The following is a 21,754-nucleotide window of genomic DNA, read 5'->3' as shown; positions in this document are numbered from 1 at the left end:
TGCGATAAACTGCCTGCAGGCACAAGCAGGTGTTGTGCTGTAATGGAGCATTTATTGATTTTTCAATTATATTACCTCAATCTAAAACCTCCAAGGAGTGTTTCCGAGTGTCTCCTATTAATTTACTGTTGCAGAGCATCAGAAAGTGAAACGTATATCGCTTTAACGCATACGGGGGTCATGTTTTATGTATGATTTTGTTGTTTTTTTCTTGGGGATTGATGCAGATGTGTGTCAGCAGGGATGCAGGGTGGGATAACCAGTGTTTTTTTAATCCCCTGATCCTCCAGCCTCCCTGGTACCCGCGGCTGGGATGGTGCGTAAAGGAATGTGGCATCTGAGCGCACGGCGGATGGATGAGTGTAGGGTTAATGCCGACTGAAAGGGGGCGTGGTTTATCTCCATAATAACCACCTCACTCCAGTCAAGTGTAGAAAAAAAAACGAAAATCGAGAAAAACCACGGTTCCAGCAAGCCACGATCACTGCTGCTCCTCCAGAGCTGACCGGGACCCGAAGGAGGTGCGACCTGGAATGACTGCTCGATCTTCCTCCTCCTCTTCCTCCTCCTCCTCCTCCTCCGGCAGATTTCAGAGCATGAGCGAATGAACGGAGACCTCCCGAGTGTGTCTCGGCTCGGCTCGGCTCGGCTCGGATGGGAAAGCCCATCAGGAATAAAGTGAAGTCCTCCAGGAGGAGCGCCGCTGGAGCGACGCGTAATCCGGACTGCGCCTCTTCCTTATGTAACGCAGCTTTGTGGAAGCGGGACTGGCAGGAGGAACCGCTGCTGAGCCGTTTGATCACTGCGAGGAGACGCAGGTAGGTCACATTCTACTGTACACACACACATACACACACACAGACACACACACACACACACACGTCCTCAGTTTGCGTTTCTATGTTAAGATCCGTTTGATTCTGAATGAATGGGTCGTTTCTGCGCTGCTGGGAGTTTCTGGGGTGATTCTGAACGCCCTTTTCCCTTCTGTATTACAGATTAATTCCTCCATCAAAGCAACACTATTTGCGCATGCGCTCTGAATGTCTCCAGATTACCACATATAAAGGACAGGCTGGGTGATTATTCCAGTGGGTCAGGCAGTTTTTACAGCCACGTCCTGTTATTCATCACTGCTACAGATTAAGACAACTGTAATCCGTGTTCATGAAAGAATGACACATTTGGAAGGGTTTAACAGCCGCTGGCAGCTCTGAGTGTTTTCCCTTCACATCTCAGAGTTTTCAAGAAAAGAGAAAGGGCGCCTCTCAGAGATTGAAAAAGCAGCTGCAGGGTCAATATTCAGCTTTAAATCCCTTCTTTTCCTGTTTTCTCCTCTCACAGGTGAATCCAGAAGCTTTTTTTTCCCCTTCCTGCTCAGCATGATCAGAGAGGACGGTCTCCAGTGATCAACAGTGAGATGAACGAGAGCCACCGGCTGGGAGGAGGAGCCGTCACTGTGGAGGCTGACGCCATCCTCCACGCCGGGAAACCGGATCTCGTCACGCTCGCAGATAAAAACAGGAATATATGCCCGGGCTTCGTCCAGGGGTTCCTGCAGGATGACCAAGACTTCAGCGCCCCCGCAGCGTTCCAGAAGGAGTACCTGCTAGATGGGAGGCTGATGGAGAACAACCACATCGACCACGGTCAGCAGGGCAACAGCTCCTACATCTCGGGAGATGATCGGTTCGGCCGATCGAGCGGCAGCCCGGACGTCTCTCTGTCCAACCACAACATGCAGCAAAACTGTGCGGGCGGTCGAATGCACAACGGCGCCAAGGCCAAGGTGTCCTCCGGTGCGGATTCCTCCACCTGCTTTCCAAGCCAGGCCAGAGAGGACAGCGACCGGTCCGTCAGCGGCGAGGAAGCCCAAAACACACAACCTCAGAAAGAGCCAGATTTAGTCATCGAAGTTGGCGGGCAGACCATCAACGCTCACAAGTCCGTCCTGGCCGAGAAGAGCGACTACTTCAAGGCACGGCTGTCTCGCAGTATCCTAAAAGTGAAAGGCATGAGCTACAAGACTTTATCCACGTTGATAGACTACGTTTACACTTCCAAGATGAATGTCAGCAAGGACAATGTCGTGGATGTCATCACGGGCGCCAAAATCCTCCAGATCCCGTGTGCCGTCCAGGCGGCCATGGACTCCATGTCCGCGCAAGTCACCGCCGAGAACTGCTACGAGATTCTGACCATTGCCAAGAAGCAGAGGTTGAGCGAACTCAAGGAGACGGCCTACGGCTTCATGAGCGACAACTTCCTCCAGGTCCTCAAGGACCCGGCCGTGTACGGCCGTTTGACCGGCTCCGAGCGGGACCTGATCCTGAAGAAGAGAATGGAGGGGAGGAAGACGCTCATGGTGGCGGAGATCAACGACGTATTCGATCGGGTCGGGAGCCGTCCGCCGAGTCGCTGCGGCAGCCGGCCGCAGAGTCCGCTGTCAGTGGGGTCTTTAGAGGAGAACCATATGATTTACTATTTTAATGAAGCGGCGAATGACTGGCGGCCGTTGACTGCGATGCCCGACGACATAAACACGAAAGGCTGCGGCATCTGCACCATGTACAACTACCTGTTTGTGGCGGGGGGGATAAAGGGCTACGGAGACAAAGGCAAAGTGTCAGAAAAGGTCTTCTACTACAACCCCGTCACCAACCGCTGGGCTGAAATCCGGCCGCTGAACCAGGCCCGTGCCCAGCTGAAGCTCGTGTCTATGGACGGCTTCCTGTACGCCATCGGCGGCGAGTGTCTGTTCACGGTGGAGAAGTACGACCCCCGGATGGACCGCTGGACGACGGTGGCCCCGTTACCCAAGGGGGCCTTCGCCGTGGCCCACGAGGCGACCACCTGCAGCGGCGAGCTGTACGTCTCCGGCGGCTCGCTCTTCTACCGCCTCCTCAAGTACGACCCCAAGCGGGACGAGTGGCAGGAGTGCCCCTACAACAACAGCCGGAAGAAGTCCAGCGACATGGTGGCGCTCAAGAGCTTCATCTACCGCTTCGACGTCAACCGCGAGCAGGGCATCAACGTCTTCAAGTACAACACCATCGTGAAGATGTGGCACGACTGCGCGTCCCAGCGGCTCGGCAGCCACCTGCCCTTCAGGTGCGCCGTCATCGGGAACTGCATCTACTGCGTCAACAGGAGCCAGACTCTGCAGTTCGTAGTGGAGGAGGAGAACGCCTACTTCGTGGAGGAGCCGCTGAAGGCCCCCCTGGAGGCCAAAGGCGTCCTGTTTCCTTTCGTTCTCACCCTGCCCGAGAAGCCTGATAAACTGACGTAGTGTGTGTGTGTGTGCGTGAGAGTGTGTGTGTATGAGTGGGAGAGAATCAGAGTAACACAATAAACATGACATAGAAAAAAAAAACGAAACTGCCTGAGCAGAGGGACTTATCCAGACTTTTCAGTGTCAGCTTTTTATCTCAGTGTCTCTTTGCCTGCTTCCGATGCAATGTGTGTGTGTTTGCATGGCGAGTTAACGCATCTGCAAGGTTCAGCCTTAAGAGGAAAAACTTCTTTTGTATCAGACTGTAGATCATGACACGATGAAAGTGACTCTTTTTTTGCGTGTTCTGTGCTTTGTTTTGGTGCACTTTTATAAGTGGGATTGACAGTGTTTAGATCATATATTAACAAGCTGATTGGTAACAGAAACGAGTGTTTTATAGAAGATTGTGTGGAAGCGGTCGGTGTGTGCTTTACGAGCGACGTGACGCAGGTTCTATGCATATAGGTCAGAGTGTATTCGCTGCGTCGATGGGAATCGGACAGGAAGGAGTCGAATGTTTCCCAAACTGCTATCAGCTCGCGACGCCATCGTCAGTCATAACAGGCTGCTGTGAACAGCTTCAGCTGACCCCGGAGCTGAGAGCTTGTCGTCTACTGGATTGTTTCAGTCGAGCTAAAGCTTTACAGTATATACATCACAAATCAGACGATTAAACAGCATATATAATATGTATATTTTTAGATTCAGAACTATTTTCCTTATACTCACAGGTTCTAACGGTGATGAGAACATTTGCCAAAGATAACTTTAGTCAGGCTAAACTTATCAGAATGAATATGTCTTCGAGAAGAAATGGCATTTTTTTTTCCTGAAGCAATCACTGTTTTTCTCTTAAGAGCAGTCAGATGTTTGAAACTCAAGGGATAGGTCAGATCAGAATTGTAATGTTGCTTTCCAGTTGCCTCCGACCTTGAAATTCTGAGTGTTGTGGAGCTTAAGTTAGATAAAACAGCAGCCTTTAGTCCGGTTTTCTGAAGTTCCGCCTTTTATGAATGAAATGACAGTTTTAGTGGAAGCGTCTATTCTGCTGTGTTTTAAGTTTGGAATTCCGAGTCAAGATGCAACTGTAAAGTAAGATAAACACACACACACACAAACACTCCAGGTTATTTCACTACATAGGTATTTCAGGTCAGAGATGCTCCTTCGCCCTCACAAGTTCAGTCTTGCTCCAGTAACTCTCAATAAGCCACGTTCTTAACTTTAAATTTCCTTCTTCAGTGGTTCCACCTGCTGCAGAGACACAGAGTTTTCTACGGATGCTTTGATAATGTTTGTAAGAAGCGTGTATGTGTGTGTGTGTGTGTGTGTGTGTGCGTGTGTGTGTGGGCAGTGGACGTGACGCAGACAGCTGGGATGTGGTATCTTTGTGTGGCTTGTTCGGTGGTTGGGGATCTGCTGTTGTGGTGGACGGTGACAGTAAATGCAGCGCGAGGCGGTCGTTGGCTTCCTGTCCGTGGCGTTCGGAGTGGACTAACTAATAATGTACATCAGACAAAACTAAGTGCTTGAAATAAAATCATTTGTGTCTGGAAGTGATGTGGTGTCCTCTCTCTGACTCCAGCTGATGCTCAGTGCTGGGAGGGGTTGTAGATAAAACAATGGCGCCCTCTACTGGAGTGATAGATGGATTTCCAATGCTCCGTGTTCACAGACGCTCGAATTTCCAGATTCTTGGAAGAAGAAAATACTCTCGCAAAAACTGCTAGCATTGACTGATTGAATTGTGATCAGTCACAAGGAAAAGTACTGCAAATTCTGAGGTAAAAGTTCTTTTCTCTAAAAAACTACTGAAAGTTGGAGTTATTTTGTAACCAAATATTTAAAGTAAATAGCAGTCACCCGAACATAATTTACACTGTCTTCAATCAATAAAGTATAAATAAATAAAAAAGATATACATTCAATGTAAATACAGCAAGGACTCCCTCTATTGAATATTTTTTTTTTAAAGAATGCAGAACAAAATGTTTAAATATTAATTTTGTGCCCCAAAAAGTAAAAGTGATGTTTCTGATTTATTAAGCAGCCTATTCCCACACAGACACTTTGTAACAACGACTTTAAAATTAATCAAGTTAATTACTTGGAGTAAATTACATTTTAGTAATGTTACATAATTAAAAAAAAATCTAGATCAGTGACACTCCATTGTTTAGTTGCACTATTCTGTGATTCATTATTAACAATACAATACAGTGCAGTTACCTGATGAATAATTTACTGTATCTACTGCCCTTCTTATTATTTCTCAAAGAAAATCTATGCCAATAATATCAGATTATTATTAATTGGAGCAATGTTTTTGGTTAAGTGAAACCTTTTAATTCAGGTTTAATATGACGTCCTGTATATATTCTTTTGTCATTACAGTATAGAAAATGTGTGTCAAAATAATCAATAATACTCTTATGAGTATTTATATTATCTGCTTTTGAAATCAGTTACTACAGAGCAACTATCCTCACATGCATGTGTTTGGAAATCAACGCGCACACGGCGTGAACATGCAAACTTCACGGAGAAGGGTGGTACCTCCCTGAACCCTAACCTTCTGGTTGCAAGGTGAAAGTACTAACCACTGCTCTAATGTGCAGCCTTTTGGTTTAAATCAAAGAAAGACATGTGTTTACGTCACATAAATACTTTAGATATGTATATAAAATCCAAATTAAACGTGATTGAATAGTAACTGATGCTTTATAGTTTGTCAGAACAGTACTTCTATTTTTTCTTGGGTATTCTTTGACACTCATACTTTTCTTATCGCTATGGGATCATCTACTGGCTGAGTTTGAGTTTGTGTGTGTGTGTGTGTGTGTGTGTGTGTGTGTGTGTGTGTGTGTGTGTGTGTGTGTGTGTGTGTGTGTGTGTGTGTTTCCTCCCACAGTCCATCGAGACATTAAACTCATGTTTTTGCTTTATATCCTGGAGCAAGATAAGGTGAAAAGCTACTGAAAGGTAAAAGAAACCTTAAATTGTGATATGATAAACAAAGTCCAATGACGGCTTTATCTGAACTACAGGTGATATTCTTTATTAAACAAACAACAGTGTAAAACAACAACTGGTATTTAATTGGTTAAAATCGTGAAAATGATGGACTTTGGTTTATGATCGAAATTAAAGTTAGAAAATAAACAGAAGAAAAGATGTGAAAATATATTCTTGGAAAAAAATTATATTTCATTCATGTTTGTTGATAAATAGTTCCCCCGTGTGGTTACGTGTGGATATTACGTTTTCAATGTAATTTCCCATGAACCTCTGTTTTACTGACGTCATCAAGAGCGGCCAGCCAGTAACAGACAGGTAATATAAAAAAAAAATGACGCTCTGGATTTAAATGATTAATTTTATTTATTTATTTTTGCTTCGAAACTTTACTAAAATAGTTATGTCAAGTGCTTTTTCAAAAAAACAAACAAAAAACACTAACTTGCTGAAGCTGTTTGCTGGTCAAACAACATGTCTCTTTTTAAAATTCATAATTTAAATAGAACTTTAATACAATTTAAACAAGAAGCTCCTGCGTCATAGTTTAAATTATTATTTTACCGTTTTGAGTAGAATAAACATTTTTCTACCAGAACATTCTTCATTCATATCAAGATTTGTTTTCGAATTTTTTATTTACTTCATTGTTTGATAGTCCAGATAACAGGTAACATTGTGTAATTAGTGAAAGGGTGTCAGATGATTCACTTTTACTGAATTTTGGTAAGAAAACTCAAGTTTTTCTAATAAACTTGGTGACTGAGTGTTCATTTCACTGTGTGACCACTTGATGGCAGTGTGAGCATGTGCTACAGGCCTGACAGCTCTCCCTCTGAAGGCTTCCATCCCTGCTGCTCTGCACTGCCTGAACCCTCGTGTCAAGGTTAAAGTGGCAGTTAGATTAAAAAAAAAACATAGACACACAATGTGATATTCTTTAAAAAAAAAGACACACAGCATATAAAGTTATTTCAGGACTGCTTTTATCATGAATGTCAGGATGAACATGATCCTGTCATCTTGACTGACAGCTCCTCACCTTCATTCTCCATGGTGTTATGTTCACGATGCTCCTGGTTCCTCTCGTTTAATTTATTTATTGTAGTGAGCTGGTTTGTTTGCCTCAGTCACTGACAAATGATAGTTGCAAACAACCTGGTGCTCGGCGATGACATTATTCATCTTTTCTTCTGTGTGTTTATATTTCAACTGTTCCTTGTATTTCATATGCAGTCGTTTTGTCGCCTGTGTGAGTTTTCTTTAGACTTCTATAATATCATTACAGCTAGCTGTAATTTTAGAACACACACACACACACACACACACACACACAGACTTGCCATTGAGCTAGTGATATTGTAAGTTAATACTATTTTTCTAAATCTTTTACTCAGCTTTGTCAACATATGGGTTATGATAAAATGTCAGTATACAATTAAATGTAATAGTCTTATTAGTGAATTCTACTTTGTTATGGTTACGTTGTTTTATTCAAGCCTTTCAGGCAGTTTACCTTTCTGTATTTACACTTTACATCAGTGTGTCGTCATCAAGTAAACAAAACGCTATGCGTTCTATACAGAACTGCCCTGCAGCATAACCTGAGGTGTGTATTCACATTTAGATTTAATGAAGAGCATTACGGATGAAGGAAAATAATTATTATGAGAATCAAAATGTTTTTATTTTTCATCTTCTTTTTGGTCAACGTGCCTCAAGCATAAGACATTTTATTGACATTTTATTGTATATGTGCAGGAGGGGTCAGATGAAATGATATTTTAATTGTGGCTGATGGGATTCTGGCCAAAACAAACAAAATCATGGTTGTGATAAAGTTTAGCAAATGAAATATTGGTGTGATGATTCTAGTATGAGCTTTAAGAGGTGCCCAGTATCTAAGCACGTGACAACATTCAGTAGTACTCTTGTGGATTCGTAGATGTTTTAGAAGGTGAGTAAACCTTTTCTAGCTTCTGCTGGTCGTTTTTCATTTGCTTCTAACTTCCGGTGAACTTCTTGATCCAACCTTTTAGTCATTACTGTAGATTAGATTGATTAATTGAGCGTCTGAACTGTGGCCACAGACCCTTTTGATGGTGAAACATCCAAAGATTCTTTATTTAAATCATCAGTTTCCTGCTTTTTTTTCCCCCCCTCTCAATGACAGGAAGCGTGCAGTTGGTTGAGGATGAGGAGCTGGTGTGCAGATCCTCTGCAGGCCTTCGGCCCTGATCCCGTGGGGTCAGCTCACGTCCGGCGAGGCAGCTCCCGTCACGTGGAGGTGAGCGGCTCGCCCCTCACTGCAGATGCCTTCACTTCTCCTATAGAATACTAATTATGTTTGCATAATTGGTTTTAGTCATTTCAATGGGGGGAGATTGTTAAACTCCCCCCTCCTCCTCCCCTGTTTTCACCTACAGCTAAATTTAGCTAACAAGGTCTGTCTGAATGTGAACTGCTTTGTTGGAAAAGCGAGGCATTAGTGGTTTAGACTTCAGAGTGCAGCGTCAATTGATCTCACATCTTGAAGGAAGGCAGATAAAGGGGGAAAAAAAAGAAGAAATTCAAAATGACTTACAACTGCTTATACGATAAGCTGCGGGAGTGTTTTTGTGGCGCGCTGATGAATGGCTCTGAGCGGCGACGAGATGTAAGAAATGTGACATTTTGTTTTTAATTTCCAGCTGATTATCTTTGATTATGTGATAAAATGGCAAACTTGCACACTTCTTTTTTTTTTTTTTTTTTTTCCCTAAGCAGGGAGGAAATGTGAAAGGGGCTGGGAATTTGAATCAGCAGAGAAAAAGTACGTGTCCGGGGGGGTGGGGGGGGGGGTTTGGAAATCGTGGTGTAATGCGCTTTTCCGTATCCACCCCACATCCATTCGAATATATACACAGAATTATTTACACCTTCAAGGCAACTCCACTGAACTGCACATCAGTCAATTAGTAAATCAGAAATTTTTCAGTGATTCCAGTTTAGCGTAGAGTCCTTGGCTCCCTCTGCCCCCCCCCCCCCCCCCCCCCACCTCCTCCCCCTACCCCCCCTCCTCTTTTAGTCTCCCATCTTGACAGTGACAAATTACTCCTGTGCTGGGCGAGATTGAAAATTAAAAGCATTTAAAGTTGCTCATGCATTTATGCTAATGAGAAATTCAGATATGATTTGCATGCGAAAGAGGCTCATCTGAGAAGTCATCATTGCCCCCCCCCTCCACCCCCACCCCCACCCTCCAGCCTCCTGCATTTATTTTGCGTGGCAGCAAACAGAGAGAAGGGGGGGGGGGGAACTCAGTATATAAACAGTCTGAAAATGACTTCTTCTTCTTCTTCTCCTTTTTCCACACACATTGCAGGAAATTGGATTGTTACCTAAGAGTGTCTTTTTGGTGTACAGTATTGATGGTGGCGCCCCCTCCTGCAGCCACTCAGCCAAATTGGGTCATTGTGTCTGGCGCTGTCACATCATCACACTGCAGGAAGGAAACACCAGCAGCAGCAGCGGCAGCAGCAGCAGCAGCGGCGGAGGTTTAAACACAGGATGAGCAAAGTCAAAAACCAGCAGCGTAATTCTGTGTGCATAAGCTCCTCAAGTCCAATATTAAAATGTTTTCTCAGATGAAAAAAAAAAGAAAAAGAAAGGCTTTGTTTTGTGATAAACATGTGCAGAACACTTTGGAGCCGGAGGATTAAAACTCTGATTTGTTTTTTTTTTTTAAGCTGCTTCCCCCCTGTCTTCTTCTTCCTCTCCTTCCTCCTCCAAATATCAAAGCGCACGCTTCTTTGAATTTGTTTTTTGCGCCACAGTTGCTAAATGATTGTAACCTTGGAAACCAGATGCATTAATGAAGGTGGAAAATGAAATGGGACTTTAATTTGTTTCAGTGTTCATAGCGAGGTGGGAGCGGATTAGCTTTGATTGAGATGAAGCAGGAAAGCGCTGACATGACACTTGTATTTGTCATCATGTCATTTCAAGGAGGACGCTGCAGCAATTATGAATACCGGTACGCCGCAATTAAAAGCGGGAGTATTCATTAATAATTTTTCCATGAATTTTTCAGTGGCCGCTGGAATGATTGCCACCGAGCGCCGGCTTTCCAATTATGCCGCTTAATTAGAAATGTCAATATTAAGAAATAATTAAACTCAGGAATACATTAAGGTTGTCAGAAATACCTCCGAAGTTATGGCCATCACTCAAACCATGTTTTCAACGATATATTTGGCATTGATTTTGCAAATTAAAGGATGGACTTTTGATCAATGTGTACAGAAAATGGAGCAGGTTTTGAATCAGTACTTGTAGATACAATACTTTATTTTTTAAATCTCAAAGATAAACAAGCATCTGAACAACTGTGTTAAAATGAACAGACTGCTGCAGTATTCTTTACTTCCAATGGACAGGGTGAAGGATATAAAGCATCTAAGTCGGTTTATAAAGTTTGTACTTACAGCTGACGTAAGTATAATGCTGCACTCTGACTTCATTGAAGTGTAATGTCGGCCATCTTGGATGAGGACCCACTTCACCTCCAGTGCATCGACTCTTGACACCGTTGAAATAGGCAGAACTCAGCATCTGCTCACAGACCTGCAGTCATGACCCGGGAGTCTTCTGTATTCTAAGAACCGGCTGTGTTAGTTATTTAGCACATCTCCTGATATGGACCATTCGACGCGTTAACAAGTCAAGCTGCTCAGATTTCCCAGCATTCAAGAACATTCAGAATCTTTCAAATGGCTCCTCAACGCAAACCGTTATTTTTCTTTCTTTGTTGTTCATCATGTATACGGAAGCTCCGCCCACCGCTCCACTGAGTGAGACAGAAAGCAGACACAAGAGGAGAAACACAGAGTGCTCGTGTGGTGCTTGTTAGAGATGAGCTTTATTCTTTATTCTGTTATTGTTTCCAGCGAGGAGGACTTGTTGGATCTGATGTGGCTCACAGGCAAAGAGCTGATCCTCTACACATTTCACCAGTCGATTTCAGCATTTCTACTAACATTAAAAATGTGTGTATCTGTACTCTTTAGTTCTAGTTTATCGTCTTTACCTATCGGACATTAAGACTCGTGCTTGAATCTGCTCAAACTTCTCTAAACTGGACCACATCGGTCTTCACAGCGGCGGCCAGAGATCTGACTGCAGGTTTACAAAGCCCTAAACGCTTTAGGCCCGTAATAGATTTCTGATCTTCTGCTGCTTCGTGAACCGTCCAGAGCTCTCAGGTCAACCGGATTAAATCTGATTTCTGTCCCCTGAGTCGGGACTAAACATGCAGAAGCTGCATTCGGTTTTATTTGGAACAAGCTCCCAGTGAACTTGCGGGACGGCTTCGGCTCTCATCCCCTTTATAAACCAGGTTGAAGACCTTTTGTGTTTGTTGCTGCTTTTAAATTATTCACCTGTTTTGTGCAGCTTGTTTCTTCACATATTCCATTTTTTTTTTTAGCTCACGATATAAACCTATTTTAAAGTATATCGACTTTTTGCTCATTTCCAGATTTATTTGCTCCTTTATTTTTGCTTCTGCATTTGTAATCACCTTTACATTTGTTGTCATGGCTTTACTTCACTTTCCTGACATGATGGCAAACACGACCCTGTCCCAACTTTTTTGAGGCATGTCGCCATCACCTCTCCGCTTCTCAGTTTCTTCCGTCTTGCCAAAGCTGCAGGACGCCCAGCAGGTCCAGGCTGACGGTGCAGGGAGACGTTTGCTACCAGAACAGTATTTTAGCAGACATGTCGGCACATTTCATACGTACACCGAATAATAGAGCCACACAAAGGGCAAATATACCCCGAGCGTGATATTTCACAGAATAAACAAAAAAAAACGAAGGTAATATTTCTCAAATAAATGGCTTTATTACTTTTTCTGCCATGTTTCTTTATATTCATGAATACATTCAGATTTATGAATGAAGTTGGATAGTTGACATTTCAAATCAAAATAAACCACAAGCTCGGTGCGGTTTTCTTTAGGCTCTCCGGTTTCCTCTTACAGGCCGAAAAACATGTGCTTGAGGTAAAATTGGTGACTTTCAGGCCCCGTCCACAAGGAGTTTCTGTTCACCGCAAGATTTCCCGTAAACACCAAACTTCATCAATAAGTGTGTCTCCCGACGCAGAACCGTGGAAAACACTGAAAGAGGTTCAGTATTTTTAGCAGGTCTGCAGTGGCGCTGTAGCTCAGCCGCAGAAATACACCAAAAACAGAGAAGAAAGCACAGAGCTCCAAACATACAGCTATGGACACACAAACACGTTGAATAAGTTGGATTGGTTTCATAATGACTTTAAACTCTATGTCATGAGTGTCATTGTTGGAATTTTACATTTTCTCATGCAGGTGTAGTACAGCTACTGTATTAACCACGTTTTCCCAGTTTCTATTAAGATGGACTTAGAATGTTTTCAAAAAGTTTCATATTCAGTGACTCTGATCACCGTTGCCATGTAAACACACACCTAAAACGTAACAAAAGTTTCCCATTTTCACGTGTAAACATTACTGTGTAAACAGGGCCTTAAACATATTTTCAGAACTGATGCTACAAGTTAAAATACTATAGTTCGTGTCACGCCTGTGATAGTTGTGAATGATGTATAAATTCTTGCCACATATTTCAAACGGAGCTTTATGTTGCCTCTGGTTCCCATCATGCTGTTCAGATGCTTTATGTTCCCACGGAGGGCAAATGGTTTGCAGCGAGCGATTCACATAGTATAAAGAAAAACAAGACACAGTGTCATCGTAGCAAATCCTTCCCTGTGTTAGATGTGAAGCAGCCGCTTGATTAAACACAGCAAATGTTCCAGTGTTGAATTAACTCTGAAAGTGTTAAGAGTGGTCTTATATATACACTGTTGTAGTGTTAAATGTAAGTGTTAAAATATACACTTTAAAGTGTTCATTCTAAGAATTAACACTGTACAGAGTTAAATAGGAACACTGGTCAACAGAGAGGAATATTAATATAACTCTACAGAGTGTCAGCATTAGAAAATTAACACTGCACAGTGTTGAGATTTTAACACTACAAAAGTGTATATATGAGACCACTCTTTAACACTTTCAGAGTTAATTCAACACTGGAAAATTTGCTGTGTGTTGTAAATTCAGAGAGCTCCGGAACTTTTTCAGGTGCGTTTCAGATTAAATATTAGTATTTTCTTCCAGTAATTAATTGAGATAAATGTATTATAGTTTTTTTTTTTTTGTTTTTTTTGTTTTTTTTGTTTTTTTGTGGGTTTTACTATAATATCATTTAGTTCTGTCCTGCTGGTGATTGTAGCACACTCATTAACAAGGTACTAACAAGCTGACAGCTGTTAAAAGGTTACTGACCCCTGTCAGACTCACACACATCCATTTAAAGGTGTAACGGCAGCAGGAAGAAAAGAGCTTCTTGGTCTTTTTCTTCTGCATTTTGGCCGATGAGAACAAAAACATTAGGATGCCTTGAATTCAAACAAATATTGAGATCCATGGAGTGTAGAGATCTACATGTTCAAAATGTGAACTAACATTCATACCAGACTACCACCCTTCCTCGGGAGCAAACAAGTCTAAAGATAGTGAGCTGTCAGGAATGAGTCAAATATAAAGGAGCTAAACCGGCTTGTTTCAGACAGGATGAACTCAGGGGCTGAACAAAGGGTCGGTGCAGGACAACCACTTCCTGCCACTACGTTTACTAGTCGCTTCCTGGTTTTACCACAAACACCATTATTGAGTTCAGGGTGAGTCCTCACTGCCACTTTGTCGACCCAGGATTATTCCAACAGTCTGGACTGTAACGGTTATCGACGCATGACACCCGTGGTTTCCACATGCTCAAGGAATCTCCAGAGGAAAAGTGTTCTTGTGGAGCGTCAACTTTCATCATAACGACTCCAATCCAGCAACACAAGCTGCTCCTGTTCATTTGTGTGTTTAGACCAGTTTATGGACAAAGACCAAGAGTCTGTTCACAGATAAGGACTCAAATGCAAATCACATCGTATCTGATGACAGAAATAAAGGAGCTTTCTGCAGGTTTGCATCGTTTTTTTTGGCCCCAGCAGCTCTTTTCTTTCCCTTTTTTTTTTTTTTTTAACAGACAGAAGATGGAGTCAAACACACTTCTCTCGATTGCATCTCTCCAATAAAGCTTTTCTTTCAAGATTGAACCTCCAGCTCACGGTGGCGGCCCGCGGAGTTGTTCTGTTTGTCCCTCGATATTAAAAGATTGAAGAGAGTCTTGACTTTCTTGTGTTTTCATCTCGAGAGACAAACCGGGCTCTTAGCGGCCTTTGATCATCGGAATACATTTTCATTCTAACATGGATCTCACAGGTAGCTGCATATTGATACCAGTGCATTTAAGGCAGACTAATAATCAAGTGTAGCCATCACCTGTTGACTGCGGCGGAAGCTCGCTGAAAGAAAGACTTGAAAGCGCCCGCACCTCAAAGCGACGGCAGCCTCTAATGATAGGATCGGTTTTGGCACAGCACGTTGGCTGCGTTTCCCTCAAAGCCGCGTGTGACAGCTCTTTAATTGGACCGCTCCGTTCCCTCAGTGCACTGACATGTTACCGGTCGGTAACGCCGGGCCTGTTGTAGTGTAATTATCCCCGCTATACGCCGTAATAATAATAAAAAAAAAACATAAAAAAAAAATCCGGCAAGATGGAGTTGATCTCCAGGAGTTCTCCGCACATCTATATATGAATAGAGGCAATTTCATGTTCATCTGGACCTCGACGCTCCTCTTGCGAGACTTACTGAATCATTTCTCTCCCTAATCAAATGCTAACAGGGCGCTCATGCATGTAAGAGAACGAGCAACTCTGCGGTGTCACAGATAAAGCAACGCTTTTAGCTTCCATGGGAGGATAATTACTAAAACCATGTCCAATTACCTTTGTGCGCCGTTTGTACTTCTTCAAGCCAGTGGCAAAAAAAAAAAGAAAGAAAGAAGGCTCAGACAGTACCTCTGAGAGAATAATCTCATCATCATCCAGTAAATAAAAACCTCTACATCAACAAACAAGACGTTGTATCCTTGACCTTGGTACTGTTGACATCTCTCTCTCTCTCTTTCGGTCTCTTCCTTGTTGCTCTTATTTCCTCCCCTGCTGAATGGAAAGAGTAAAAAAGACCCTTGTGAACCAAAGGCTATATAGGAGAGAGCTGTGTGTGTGAGTGTGTGTGTGTGTGTGTGTGTGCCTCCACTGGCCTGCGGCTGCAGATTAGCCATGAGAGCCAGAGGATCGCCCCCGCTCGCTGACAAATGAGAAAAGCCACAGTGGCCCTGGCCAAAGTGACAGGCCAAATGGAAGCAATTCCTCCCGAGGCGGGGGAGAGCAGCTGTGACCAGGGCCCGCCACGCCACTCCAGACAGGACCTGTGTGTGTGTGTTTTTATGTGTGTGTGTGAGTGATTGTGTATTGGCTGTAGAAATTCAACCTCACAGACAATTGGCATTTTTCTTCCGGTGCTCCCCGTGCAGCGGGGCGCGGCGCCGACCTCTGGGAAACCCCTTCGGTGGGATTTGACCACGCACCTGTACCTGCGGGGGCTTTTCTGCATTTGTTTTATCCTGCTCTGCTCCGGCCTTGCGACTACGAGCATGTGTTGGTTAGCTTTTCTGTATAGAAGTGATTGAAATTAGAACTGACAGTTTAAAAATTCAAGATAAAAAGGTGTTAAAATAAAACACAACAGTTTGCAACTCAGTGCTTTTGTCAGTTGATGTGGTTAATATGATTATAACATGTAGAGCAGGGATGTCAAACGTATGGCCTGTGGACCAGAACCGGCCCCCTGGAGAGCCCAGATAGGCAGTAAGATGACACTGCAGTATATTATAGTGTCATGAAAATCCACTGTAACCTGTACGTTGCCCAGTGGAACTGAAACAAAATATTTTATTCAAATTTGGTTTGTCCTGTTGTTAAATGATTTGTGAACTTCTCAATGGTATATTAATATTGTGTTGCACTGCAACAAAGACAGAGATTTAGGGTTGTATTATAATGTAATTATTTACTGGTCAAACTGCTCTGTATGTGGCCCCTGAAGTAAAATGAGTTTTACACCTCCGATTTGGACAGAATGAAATTTCAACACTATAGTAAAGCTTGCCTGTGTGTGAGACATTTTTATAACTTTTATTCAGTAAAATCATCTAACACCCAGCAACAAATATAAATTGCCTACAAACTTGCTATTGTAATGTCTTTTGAAAGTGCAGAAAAGTGACGTTCTTTCATTTTTAATACTCAAGCCTCAAATGCTGCTTTTTCTGTTACTGAATTTGTTGCCTCGAGAACCGATGCTGATAACCAACTATCCTGTCTTTAAAAGTTACCTAAAGAAAGCAACAATCAATAATGACATTGCACAAAATTAATACAGAAATGGTATTGATTTAGTTAACCTGTTGCAAGAGTTGTTGTATATAATCTCCTCTGGTGCCCGAAACCTTTTTATGCCCCAGATGTGAACGCTGGCTGTAAACTGCCAACATGAATGTAAATCATGAAGAATGGATCCCAGGAAGAAACAGGGATCCGGAAATAAATAAAAAAATAAATATTTACTGCTACAAAGCAGTCGAACAATGTACAACATTAGCTTAAAGTTAATTGCATGTCATTTACTGTCAATATGTGTTTTATTTATCACTTTAAATCACTATATTCCCTCTGAGGTCTAAGCCATGTTTTCCTGTTTTTGCAACACCTGGACTTTTTGTACATAAATACATGAAAGACCTGAACTCCGTGATGCAAAATCATGTATTAGACTTTGTTTATTTTTTCAGGACAAGTTTGTCTATCAGAATATGAGATGCGTCAGCTGCAGGAGTGTCACTTGAATGTTTGAATTGTACCTTGAAGAGAAACAAAAAATTAATCAAAAATTGAAACTAAAAGAATTTATCATATACAAATACAGCAGAGTAGGAGATAAGACTTTTGACAACAGAATAACGTTCTTTCAACTCTTCTTCACAAGTTTGAACAATTCAATAAAGTCTGTCACACACTCGGGTAACTGTTTCCAAACAATTTACAAAAAAAGGTCATTTGAGCACAAATCAACCCATACCGAAATGCACATAACACTTTTTTGTGCTTTATTTTGGTAAAAAGACAGGAAACGGCAGATAAACTGCTTCCGGTTGTTAGCAAAATGGCGACGATCGGTGTTACTAATGTTGGTTGAGATGGAAAATGGCTATAAATCATAACAGGAGTCTTCACTTTCTGATTGGACACAGGTCCAGAAATGACACCGATGTTCCAGGAGGTTTATCAGAGCGATCGCACCGGAGGCACAGCTGTTAGCTTACAGTCAAAACAAACCAAAACACTCCACGATCTGTCGCTCAAAACAGTTGCTGCCCACGACTTATTAGACCACAGGAAAGACACATTTTATTCCTCCAGCTGTATAAACAAGACAAAGGTAAATATCACAAGGAAGGATACATACAGGTGGAGTTTATCTCTCTATGCAAATTGTTCAAAACAATTTGCATCAATTAGAAACACAATAAAATGTAACAAATGAAATAGAATTGAAACAGGACTAAACAGAAAACTAAAAATACATAAATTATATAATTGCATGAAAATATTTCTTATTGAAAGTTTAATTTCACTTCTTTTAATGAGTAAATCAGATGTCTTGATCTTCACAACCTCAGATCAGTTTGATTGATTTATCTTTATTCTGTTTCTGGATTTTTCCTCAGTTTTTGTGCTTCTGGTTTTTCCATCTGTGGCCACCAGCTATGAAACAATCCGATCTTCCAAACATGGATTAATTGCCATTTTTTTTAGGAACTAAAATGGAACTTATTACGCTTTTCTTTCATACTTTACATTCGGTCATGCTGAATTTGCAGAGCATGAATGCACAGCATGCATAATTTATTGAAACTGTCTTATCCGTGTACTGTATTGGTTGGTATTGTAAATATGATAAGCTTCACCCAGCCCTCAGGGGTGAGTTGTAAATACCAGCGGTCTGTTTTCTACGGTTCCCCAGAAGGGTCAATGCAACTGCAAAAGCCGCAACACAACCACTGTGGCTTTTGCAGTTGCATTGACCCATCTAGGCCTCTGTAGTTCTCTTATGTCTAATTTATTGTGTCCGTGCGCTCTGCCGGTGGCAGCCGGTATCCCGGGACTCTCTCACATGATAATTCGGACCAAATTTAATGGGACCACGACGCTGGTTGCGGGTTCACTCCCTCTAAAGACGGCTGCCAGGGCATGTCAGCCCAGCCGCACTTCAGAGCCCCGCGGACGTGTGAGTAATTAACACCGAGCCCTGATGGATTAAATACCACCCTGCTGAGATCCGCCCTGTCTGCTGCTGTTGGCATAGTGACCTGCAAGCGACAAGACACTTTCAGGGCCAGCGATGACAAGAGTGTCACCGAGAGCGATGTGAGCAGCAGCGGCGGCGAATGGATAGAAACGCAAGGGGAGTTTATCAGTCCCAAATCATCTAGATAAACAAGAGCAGCAGACGTGACACGCTGGAATGAATAGACCTTAAAAAAGAAAAAAAAAAAAAAAGATGAGGATCAGAAGATGGATAGCTCGGGGTTGGAGGCTATTCCCACTGCTGTGTAGTGTTCAGTCGGGCTGTCTGTCAGGAGATCTATCCAGACCTGAGTCTCCTCCTCGTCTCTACATCTCTCTGTTCTCTCTCTCTCTCCCTCTCTCTCTCTCTCTCTCTCTCTCTGATCACCCGAGGCCAACTTGGATCAGGCCTCACTTCAACACAGCCATCATAATTACTCCGATGCCGGAAGAATCAATTACTTCTAAGCACCACTGTTTCCAGAATAGAGCCAAACATTAAAGTTTAAAAATTTGAAATTATTAAAAAGTCATGCTCTCAGGGACACATACAGAATATTTACTGTTAACAAATAACTTAATAACTCCACACCCGATTATTAATTCATGACTCAGACTGGCTCAGCAAAAGACTTGTCTCGTGGCTAATTTCTCCGCCTTGATACATTGTTAAATATGCATCGCTTCTCGGCTATTCTGCACCAGCAAATCCGTCAGAGCTTTCGTGACTTTCTGCAAAAAACCAGAAGCACAGTTTTGTCTGCTGACATGACGATTTGCTCCGCTTTTAGTCGGCGTTTTTGTTTGCGGCGGGGAGGGGGATTTCTATACATGACACTGGTAGCCTGGCATCGTCTCATACGGTGGATCACTTTAGAGAAGGTAGTCGGCCTCATTTGACTCACGTTGGAGCTAATGAGCTGGTTCTGATTGGAGCACCTATCAATCCAGCAATCACGGATCGTGTTTGGGATGTGTTTTTTTCGCTATCAGTCCCCCGCCAGGCGCTAACTGTCTGAATGTGAAATTATCAACAGACTAATCAGTCATGCCACTTGAATGTGAAGGAGAAAATTATTGTCATAAAACAGTGCCTCGCAAGTGTGTCTTGGATATTTTTTTTGCTGCTGGAGAGAGATTTGGCGGAATGTCACTGCAAAACGAGTGTTTTCATTTCTAATACATTTGGAGCAGGGCCGTCTGAAAATGTGGAGTCAAGCTCGTTAGGAAACCCAATCAATTTGGACGTACTGTTTACATTTAACCAAATTAATATTTGTGTTTCAGAAAAGAAGAAGCTGAAAAAGCCTGCTTGCCGGAAAGGAAGAAAGAACAAAACGTATTTTGAACCTTTTTCCGAACTTCTTTCCATTTTTAGACTACATTTTTAGGAACATCCAATATTTTTTTAACGACGGAACATGAAAATCTCCCCGTCAAAAATCACTTGAAAAATCTGGTTTCTGCTCTTTCCAAGCGTCTTTGAGTTTCAGGGTTTTAAATGCAGACTTGTGGAGACTGCAGACGACGTCCGCCGCTGCTGATGGCACTTTCGTTCTTTTTCCTCCAGGCGGAGTATCACCAAAGTGGATTTATATACTTATTAGCGCTTTATGCTCGATTGTTGTTGAGCTTCCACCAGATGAATGTTACGGCGCGCTCGTTGTAATAGCCATTGCGGAAAGCAGAAAACATTTTCCATTATAGGTTATGCAGGAGAGCAGTCACTGAAATGCAAATAGCACCCCGTGCACTGGTCTCTGTTCCAGCAGGTGTGAGTGGTGCTAAACCAGAGGTTCAGGTGGGTTTTTTTTTATTTATTTAATTTTTTTGTTTTAGCTCCATTCGGATGAGTAAATCAAACACACAAGAATAGTTCCCAGCTTTAGAGAAAAAGCCCCCCGGGTCTGTAAATTGGCTTTCAGAAGAGGCAAAAAAAAAAAAAAAAGGAAAAAACAATTGCCCTTTACCTCTGAGGTTGCATGTCATCTCTCTGAAGCTCACTACTGGGCAGATTAAGGTCAAGTAGACCATTCCTCCCCCTTTCCCCCTCTGAAGGGAGCAGAGAGAGGGCGAATAAAATGATGACAGGGAGGGATTGAGAGAGAGAGAGAGAGGGTAGAAAGTGGGATTTTTGAAGGTCTTTGAAAGAGGTTTTACACCCTTCCCTGGTGGTTTTCCCTCTCTCACTCCAAGACCTGTGTTGATAATGGCTGCTTGTCAAGGAGGATGAGCCCACCTGCTCCGTGTAACTCAGTCCTGCTGGTTCAGCTCCCAGCCTCAACATAAATATGAAAGGAAGACGAGCGGGGGGTTAGCAGTGACCCCGCGTCGCGGTTGTCAGCGGTCCCTTAATGTGGCTGTAAAGGGTACGATATTCTACAAAAGGACACCTTTTCACCGAGAGCAGACATGAGCGTACCTCCACCGGATCCTGCTCTCAAACCGCCGGTGAGGGCTCATTTACGCTCGACATTCACAGGAAAGTGGATGTTTCATACCGTGTTTCGTTCCCTCCTAGTCCTGTACGCCTCCGCCGGGGGACGGCTGGAAGACTGCGATCGTCCGAACGATCTGTGCGGAAGGGAATCGCAAACGTACTGAAAACAACCAACACGGCGACTGTTGAAGTGATTTAAATAATGTTCCTTTAGAGAGCAAGAACACATCTGAAACAGTATTTTCTACAGGGATGATCTGTGAGGCTCGTAAATACGTCTCATTTGGAGTACGGAGAGCTCTTCTTTTCTGGCATGAGACAAAGAACACTGGAAAAACTTTCCCTTCACAGAGGAGGAGGTTCCACCCAGGGGGTGCCTAAGATTCATGGGTGCTCACGAAGTCCTTTTCATTTTAAAGGGCATGACATTTTTTTTTTTTGTCGTAAAAAAAAAAAAAACTAGATGAGTCAGCACTTTAAAAATGTGTGTCGCAAAACTCCTGATTTTAAGCATTTACATTAAAAGCGTATAATTTCTTTAAAAAAATGTTTAAAAAAGTTAAAATTATCTGTAATATACATGAAAGTAAGCAGCAAAGTGAGCAGCAGGAGGAAATAAATGGCCTGTAAGTACTG

General features: G+C 42.7%; 1 protein-coding gene across 2 annotated transcripts; it reads left to right on the top strand.

The window, feature by feature from the left end:
* The first annotated feature begins 444 nt into the window (after positions 1-444).
* kbtbd11 (kelch repeat and BTB (POZ) domain containing 11) lies at positions 445-6,145 on the top strand. Of its 2 annotated transcripts, XM_030117017.1 has the most exons (3): positions 445-818; positions 1,345-3,303; positions 6,097-6,145. In XM_030117017.1, the coding sequence occupies exon 2, from the start codon at positions 1,421-1,423 to the stop codon at positions 3,287-3,289; it is 1,869 nt and encodes a 622-aa protein (XP_029972877.1). In that variant the 5' UTR covers positions 445-818; positions 1,345-1,420; the 3' UTR covers positions 3,290-3,303; positions 6,097-6,145. The 2 variants fall into 2 exon arrangements, with proteins under 2 accessions (XP_029972877.1, XP_029972876.1); XM_030117016.1 differs by lacking the exon at positions 6,097-6,145 and having other exon boundaries at positions 446-818; positions 1,345-4,826.
* Positions 6,146-21,754: the final 15,609 nt, after the last annotated feature.

This window comes from Salarias fasciatus, chromosome 19, assembly GCF_902148845.1.
Source record: "Salarias fasciatus chromosome 19, fSalaFa1.1, whole genome shotgun sequence".
Lineage (NCBI taxonomy): Eukaryota > Metazoa > Chordata > Actinopteri > Blenniiformes > Blenniidae > Salarias > Salarias fasciatus.
Note: the sequence above shows the minus strand (reverse complement) of the source record. Positions and strands in the feature narration are given on the sequence as shown.